General features: G+C 33.0%; 1 protein-coding gene across 2 annotated transcripts in view; it reads right to left on the bottom strand.

The window, feature by feature from the left end:
- Positions 1–1,596: 1,596 nt before the first annotated feature.
- The window catches only part of LOC143236992 (protein Wnt-4-like), a 34,084-nt gene continuing 26,478 nt past the window's right edge, over positions 1,597–9,202 (bottom strand). For both annotated transcript variants that reach the window (XM_076475768.1, XM_076475769.1), the window contains exons 4-5: positions 6,757–7,022; positions 1,597–3,353 (exon numbers count right to left, since the gene is read on the bottom strand). In XM_076475768.1, coding sequence (XP_076331883.1) covers positions 3,152–3,353; positions 6,757–7,022 — 468 coding nt within the window. In that variant the 3' untranslated portion in view covers positions 1,597–3,151. The remainder of the gene's footprint in view (positions 3,354–6,756; positions 7,023–9,202) is intronic.

Genomic DNA, 9,202 nt, shown 5'->3' with positions numbered 1-9,202 from the left:
AACTTAAACAAGACAACCATTGTAGGTTGTTGTTTTGAATTAAGCACAAAGCTACACAATAGGTTATCTGTGCTCTGCCCACCACGGGTATCGAAACCCGGTTTTTAGTGTTGTAAGTCCACAGACATACCGTTGAGCCAACGGGGAGGCGCCATGATAGGACAATAATAATAAATATTTCATGTTTAAATTTTAAATTAATTAAATAGATTGTTTTTACAGTTTTCTATATTCTATAGCAGAACATAAAGTATAACGAAATATTTATTTTTTATATCATTCGTGTAAAAGTAGTTTTTAGTATGAAATAAAACATTCTGATGATAAACTTTAATGAAAAGTTTTCGATTACCAGAACTGAAACAAAATTTATTCTGTTATAATTGATAAATAGATTATAATAAAGTGGAACTGCTACGTAAGTGCAGTATTAATTATAATAGTTAAGGTACAAAATATGATCCTGCTGTACAACGTAAGTGTTATAAATCTGCAATACGCGAAACAATTGAAATTAATTTACACTGCGTGTTGCAAGAGCAAAGTTTGGAACACAAAGTATTGTTTTACACGGGTAAAAAAGAAATTTTTTACTTCTGCCCCTGCATAGTACGTAAAAGTGTTATAATTGTAAAGGTATACTGATATTCCCCCATTTCAAGTATTTGGAAGCAAGTTGTCGAATTATGAACGATTATCTTTCCGGATTTGTACATTTATTGTATATTTCAAACTATTAACATTATTATTTTATTTTATAACTTTAAAGGAATCCATTACTAAATAGACATCGCTAGGTGAATCAGTAGATAATGCTGTTTTTTATCCTAAAAGATCATATGTCTTATCTACTGACTAATTACTGAATACGAAAAAAAAAAGCTTTTTGACTGCCATCTATTAAACAAAACTGTTACTTACAAAACAAATGTATATAACGGATATGAATTTATTATTAAATGCTGTAAACAAATGCCTACCTTATTTTTATTTTGATAATGAGATAATATTTTGATGACGGAGAGTATTTAATTTGTAAATAAAGATAAAATACTATTTAATTTACACAGAAAACTGATTGAATTTTATTTTACTTAATTATTTTGTCTTAAGAATATTTATGTAAGTAATAGTAAGGAGAACAAAAACTGAATTACTAATATCAGTTATATTGCCACAGTACTAAACAATTTGATAATATTAAAATAGAAATGTATTATGGAAAAGCAATGTTACAAGTAGGAGGTTATTCGATAATTTGTTGGCACTTTTCTGTGATTATTAAGCTAGCAGACTCATTCGCATATACTTGCACACTTGATTAAGTATTCTTTGTTTGTTTTTGTAGCAACATTTGGTAATTGCTATTATTTCTTTACAAATTCAAAGTTTAAAGAACAGATATAGCGAGAGTAAAGATATTTCAAATATTTATGTTTTTAAATGAAGCTTAGGGCGTGAGAAAAATACATTAAAGTCATGTGGTTCTACAAGCATACTAAAGAAGGAATCAAAGTTCAATCACAACTGAAAATGAAATATCCTTAAAGTTGTGTGAAAATTAATTATGATAAAAAAGAAAGACTCTATAACAGGTTTCTTGAATGTGAGCATAACTTTTATTTCTGTAAAAGTCCCAAACTGTCAGTGAAGTTATGGCTCCTTCACTAGGAGCAGTTTTGTCAAATTCTAGAGAAAGTTTGCTACAAACGTTACATATTTTAAGAATATCATGAACAGACCAAAAACTGGTTACTTTATAAGCTTATATGTTGCTTTTCAAAGTCCGTGCTCAAAGATGGCGGACTTTAAAAAGAAAATCTAATGAGCAGGGAAACAACTCTTCTACAGATATCTGCCCAAAAGCATATCAAAATATTGTGTGAGACCTTCATTAACGTACAAAATTTAACAAACTTTGGCATTCGCAGAAAATTCCAAAGGTGCGTGAAATATTAAAACATTAATTTCTATTGTTTTCACAACTTTTTCTTTAGTAAAAAACTATAAATCATACGCCTACTTTTAAACTTTCAACAAAATGTTACTGTGATTTATTAGTCTATTCAGAATTACATTACGCCATATGCATAAGAATATATTAAATAATGGATTTAGAGAATTTCAATCCAGACAAAACTAGTCAGACTTGAACATTGTTCGAGAATATTTGTTCACCTTAAAGTTACAGTTACTATGCGGTGAGTCACTGCTAATAGTGAACGGATTTACGTGCACTATATGGATATCACACATTGCCACTACTCGCCACTTGCAGAGTAATACATGCAGTATTAGAAACAGGGATGTTTCTACACCTATTAAAATATTACTTGAACTGTTAAGAAATGAACATTTACATCGCTTTGACCACAAATTTTAAATATTTTGTTTCTCAGCATCTGAAGAGTAATATGTATGTGTAATGTAAAAACAAAGATGTTTGCATGCTAACATTTCTTCAGCTGATAGCATAAAACTAACATATGAATGTTTACATTGCTATGACAGCAGATTTTAAAATCTGAGTTAATCAGGTAATACATGGTTTCACATCTCTTCGATAGATACACACAAAATGATGTATGTGCGTAATAAAGTACATGATCTAAATGAATGTAGTGTGAAAAAAATATGTAACAAACAGGACACTATATAAAGAGCTGTACAAAATAACATACGAATACAATATTTCATAAGGTTTTATACGAGTTCATACATCATTAATTATGTACTTTTTCGCTAAGCGTACCACATGACAGAAGAGATAAAGTTAGCAACTGGAAACAACCACGTACGATGCCTTTTTTCATACACGTGGCAAAAACTGTGTTGTGAGGACTTGAAATTCACAGCATTTGTACATGACGTTCTATCTGTGAAGCGAAATCAACTTGACTATCTGTTGTTTTATTTAACAAATATTTATACCGGGTAGAACACTTCAGATTTTTATAGATTCTTTTTCACGTCACAGTACCTTTCTATCGCGCCAAATGAAAAGTGTTTTGTTCATTCATCAATTGTATTAAATGTAGAAGTTTTGCGTCCATATTTTTTAAATATTAATTTCTCTCGTTCGTAAGTCAATATCTACACTCTTGTTTCTGATATAATTAGTTTGATATCTGAACCTTCGTTTTGGTTATATTTAATTACAAAAGTGTTCTTCCCGCTTAAACCTACATTTCTCACATACCACTTTACAACACCATTCAAATTTACAGTTGCACTTTTCCTCAACATAACGCTCAACGGTGTGATATCCACGACCACAGCACAACAGCCGACAACCATCCATTCCGTAGCTCGTGTTGTTGCAGCGCCGCCCTTCGGTACCCAAAACTCCTAATCTGTACAAGTATTTAAAAACAACAACGACGAACAATTAGATATCATTGTTTAACAAACGATATATTCATACACTGTAATCAATACGTAAGAATTTTTCCTAAATTAATTTCAATACTTTATTTTCTTTTCTCATATGAAAATTTATGTTGTTTTTTTTCTTCTGTAAATATTGATTGACAAATGTTTGTTGAATGAAGTTTTCATTTTTTGTCCATCTCGAGCAGGATAAGTTGATCATAGTTTGAGATGCAGTGACGTAGCTAATTGATTGTTCTGCTTAGATTGTAGACTAGGAATTAGGAGTAATTTCTTTTAATTCTTAACGTCCATAAGAGTCCTTTCAATAACTCTGGAATTTAGAACCAGTTAAATCTGGTGGGAATTTTAGGTTCCCAAATTTTTCTTTTTATTCTTTTAAACAATTTTACCAGTATTATTCAATGCGTTGTCATACCGTTGTCAGGCCATCTCCGTTTGATAATTGTCTTCATCGTAAGGGTGAAACTGGTCAACTGTAAGGTATAAGTGATCATTTTCTGTCACTGTACATTTCAGTGAGATCATTGGCTTTAAACTGTTTCAGCAAAACGCTGCTATGACATCACAGACCTTCCACTGTTTTTAAACTGATAACACAGAACAGTGTTTCTTAGCCGGATTTTCCAGACAACCCCCGCTCACGGGCTTTGGTCGTCATGATTCCCTCCCCCGCCCCATTATCTCTACAAGGATGAAAACGTTATTGATGATTCTTAACGCAGTTTCGTCATAGTTCATAACAAAGATGATATGTGCACCTCTCAGATTCAAAAAAAAAAAGAGTTTTTGAAGTTGACTCGGCGCAAACTGCGTATGAACCGTTCCCTCCCTCGCGACCCACCTTTTGAGAAACACTATTATAGAATATTCAGTTTTGTAAGTTTATTTTAGTTTTCGTCGTACATAACCGCACCCTTTTGGTGGAACAAGTGAGAAAGATTACGTGACCATACTATTCTTCCACTGATCTTAAATCAGACTTTGTGTTTTACGCACCATTTTACTCGGGCATTTGCATTTTTTGGTGTTATTAGTGGTTTCTGAATGAAAGCCCATCTCACTTCGTCCCCTTCAAGTTCTCTTTGACAGAACTTCATCGTTGAAGGCTAACGTTAACTTTTAAGCACACTTTTGACATTGTAGTCTCTCGTTTTCGTCTCACTACTTGTGTTACTGTTCATCTGTCACGATCTGTCAACTTGGTTTTTCTACCACTATTATAGTTGTCTGATGTGATTTTATTTTATTTTTCTATATCCATGTTGTCACCACTACTGACACTGTTCTTTGACAAACATTCATTATTTTAGGCGTTCATGCCACTAGGGGTCTAGATCAGTAGTTCCCAACCTGAGGTCTTTGGATCCTTGCAGTTCCGCGAAGGTAATACCATCTCACTAAATAAGTAAGTGTTTTTATACTGCGTTTTTTTAAATTTATCTCAGTTATATATTTCTTTTTATTTGAGAGGGAAAAATGGGAAAACGAGCCTGTGAATTAAAACTTCATAAAAATTGTTGTTTTTAATAACGGATTTTCTACAAGTTAGCTACACAGATTTCGAAAATAATAATATTTTTTTCTGTCACTTCAGGATTTTTTTTGAAAATCGGTAAGAAGAAAAAACTCTCACTTAGGTCAAATTTACATTACATATAACAGAATACGCGAGGGTCATTACACGATCCTTTGTTGCCATAGCGACAAATAAATAATATTGAAAAGAACAAAATAATGTCGAAGTGCATGGACAAACAAATACTATCCAGAAATGACATGTCATTCCGCCTGTTAACTGTTTATAGTTTATACACTAGCGGTGTGTTTCTCGGGAGTTCTAAAACGATCGATTAGACTCTCGCGATTGGTCTAAGAAAATATATATAGCCAGTGGTTGTTAATATTTTAAACATAAGAAAATGTTATCCTATTTCAGTGAAAACGATTCACTTACGTAAAAATACATATCACGGTTTGTGAAAAATCTGTACGTGATGAAGAAAACTGATGCCATTTTTGGATTTAGCGTGCACGAATTACTGTAAAACATGTAAACATTTCAATACAATAAAACCATCACGTGGCTGTATCGTTAGTTAACAAACATAGTTTGCTGGATAGATGGAATTTTTCAAAAACAGGGTGTCCGTGTGGAAACTAATAATAATAAAAGGGGTCCTTGGTGGTGAAAAGATTTGGAACCACTGCCCAGCTAGACGTTCGCATACAATTGTACATTTTTATAAATCTGACAATATTTTTATCTTGCAATTTTGGGACGCTTTTCTGAAAGACAATACACTATTCATAAACAGACATATTAAGAGAGATATAAAGTAATAAAGTTAAGTCACTGTAAAGCTACATTTTCCCCTCTTAGAAACACCAAAAATTTGGGTTAAAAAGGTTAAACGTTTTCATTATTTTGTTTAACTCCTGTATTAGTGTTCTTTTTTATCGAATCTGTTTTGTATCATTTTATTATGTTTTCAAAGCTAAAATGAATGCAAATTTTCTATTAAAGGTTACATTTTCTGGCTTTTCAGTCCAAAGGTCCGTGGTTAGTGTCCCATTGCTACAAAAAACGTCTCTGCACTTTGGTCCCTTACGATCAAATGCCACTGTTCGGTCAGAAAAGGTTAATCAAAAGTTGGCGATGGGTGCTGTTGGCTAGCTGCCTTACTTCTAGTCTGTCAGTTCAAAATTAAGAACCGCTATGAACGTAATTTTCCGAAACAGATAAGTCTCAAGCTAAAACAGTTAAGTTTCAAGCTATAAATTTGTAAACAAATTCAATTTCTTGGATAAATTAATAAATTCTTTATCATGTTTTATTAATACCATTCTACGTAAACACTATCTGTAAAACTTTGTATTTGTACTTTATCAACTTTTCTTTAAATATTGCTTCGTTAACATGATGAAGAGGTCTGGTATTTTTTAGGGCTCTGTAAGTCTTCGAGAAGTGCTAAATCTTGCTAGAATTTGTCCACTTGAGACGATTCTGTCCTTATTATTTTTAAGTTGCGGTTAAATAATTGTTGGAAACAGATCAACATACATCATTTCAACAGAAATCGTTTTTATTACACGTTAGTTCCTATAACTGATTTTATATTCATGAACGTAACACGCCAATTAGGTATATGGATTAATTTATTTTCTATGTAATATCTCTCAGAAGTAAATAGGCTGAAAGTTAAAAGAGTTTTCCGAATATTCGAAATTGATTAATAGAGGGCACTACAATCATTACCCGACATCGTTTTATAGTGGCACAAGCCAGATAAAATCATATTCATACTATAAATGAACAAAGTTAAAAATAAAACTGTAGAAGAGAGTACGAAACCTAGGACTTACGTCTCATTCCTGTAACAATAATCTGGAGCCTCTTCTAGATACACGAGGTCTTTCCTGCTTGGCTTTTTAATATTTTTCTTCCAGGGAACTAGTCTCAAAGTATCGTGTTGCTTGATTATTCGTACATGAGTCGCTCCATCAAACTTCCGAGTTAACCATTCTCCAACCTGCCGGAAAGGCTTAAGTTGTTTCCAGCAGACCCTCATGGAGCAGGATCCGGACACTCCGTGACACTTACATAACAGTTCCATGTTTTTCTTTAGTGCCTGTTCATTTCAAAAGCAGAAAAAAAAACACGGAATGGTTTGTTAAAGTTATCTTTCAAATGCATTGCTTAGGCTATTACAACTTAAGTTCATACTATGGTTGAGTACACTACATTTGTGTTCTCTCTCTTTTACGAATAGTTAATATATATGAATTGTGAATCTGAGGCATCGGGGTTCGAGTCTTGTGATCACCAAAACTTGTTCCGAACACTGGGATCATGAGTGCGCTATAAATTGATGTTCAAATCCCACTATTCAGTTGGACAAGGGGAGTCAAAGAGTTGGTGGTGGGTACTGTTGACCGCAATCCCTATAGTATATCAGTTAAAAATTGGGAGAGAGTATGCTAAGTTAGCTTTTGTGTATCTGTGCACGAGAATTCTAAAAACAAATCACAAAATTCCGTCTATTAAAGAAGCATTTAGAACAAAATATTAGTATTTAGTATAATTAGAAGATAAATGTCATTGTAGTACGTTTTTCCTTTTAAAAGATTCCAAACATCTCCTAATAAAAGATAAATGAATATTGTTTATAAAAAAAAATTAACATATAAATTAGTAATGAATAACATCAATCGTAATTTACGTGTAATAAATTTAACAATCGGTAAATGTTTGTTTTCAGTGCAAAGCTACACAATGGACTATTTGCGCACTGTCCATTGCAAACCTACGATTTTAAAGTTGTAACTCCGTAATATTACCGCTGATCTATTTGAACATTACATGATATGGGTAGAAAGAGATTTATTAATACATTTTAGAAGCTAACAAAACGTTTTAACTCAGGAACGTACTCCTTTCACTTCCTGAAAGTGTTTCAAAAATGTTTCTCGTTTTATTACTGATACGAATCGTTTGTTTGTAGTTAAGCACAAAGTAACATAATGAGCTACCTGTGCTCTGCCTACAACAGGTATCAAAACTCAGATTCTAGCGTTTTAAGTCCGAAGACATACCGCTGTGCCACGGGGGACGTTACGAATCAATTTGAGCAACTATATTTCCTTCCACATAGATATAAGCCAGAGTTGCCTATCTGTTTGTCTGTGCGGTGTCACTAGTTGTTAAGAGAAATTGACTGAACTAATTCATGAGCTTTTGAATTCGGGTGAGCCCAAAAATATGACGTTTGGGTTGATAAACTATCGGTCGACGGTTCAAATTTAGCAGCTATATAAATTTTATAACTTTAATGCTGCGAATTGGAGCTCAACTGAGAAAGGATGTAGGTGGATATTCATTCCTGAATCCGACGCCAAACGAATGTAACGTTTAATATCGGATTTCGAACGAGTATCCTTGTATCAGAATAAGAGTTTGTCTGCTACGGCTCAAAATTGTGGAAAGTGATGGCCGACACTCCCAGCTATACCAATAAGTTTTAAGCCAAGCATCGCCCTGTATTTAAGCTAGTTGTAAAATAGTTTGCATCGCTCTAAATGTATGTTTTCCTCTTTCATATTCGGATTCATAGAGGAAAATGGAAGTGAATCCAAGAATGATCCAAGGAAAGTACTCAAACGTATTTATTATATCAAAAATAAAATTTTGACAACCAAATATTCAAAACTATGTTTAATTTTTAATGCATACTGAATTTTGAAGTTTTAAAAGTAGCGAATGTTTGATACACATGATTTTATACAGCAATTATTGTAAATGATTCTATAAGAAAGCATAAGCCGAAAGCATTTTACGTCCACCACAAGAGTCGACAAGTTATTTTCATTTTATCTGATCAAAAATAAGATGCATGTTAACATTAAAAACATATATTGTTATATTTTGCATAAATCTCATGATGAAATTATTATTTATTTATTTATGACATGTGACAATGGATTAGGTGCCATTCTACATCGAGCATTTGGGTAACTGGCAGATTTTGATGACAATAAAACAAAACAAAACACGTTTTCCATAGGGGGTAATGTAATCAAAAACCAAATGGTGAGCGATATACCCTTCTTGATTCACTCAAGCATCGAAGAGGTGAAACTCTTGGACCCTTCTCTGAGTGAGTTTTCTTATGGCAAAGCCACATCGGGCTATCTGCTGAGCCCACCAAGAAGATTCGAACCGCTGATTTTAACGTTGTAAATCCGGAGACATACCGCTGTACTAGCGAGGGGGCAGGACTCTTCTGTAAGTGGCATTTTTTCCTCTGAAAGT

The sequence above is a fragment of the Tachypleus tridentatus genome, chromosome 13 (assembly GCF_004210375.1).
Source record: "Tachypleus tridentatus isolate NWPU-2018 chromosome 13, ASM421037v1, whole genome shotgun sequence".
Lineage (NCBI taxonomy): Eukaryota > Metazoa > Arthropoda > Merostomata > Xiphosura > Limulidae > Tachypleus > Tachypleus tridentatus.
This window is presented reverse-complemented; position numbering and strand designations above follow the sequence as displayed.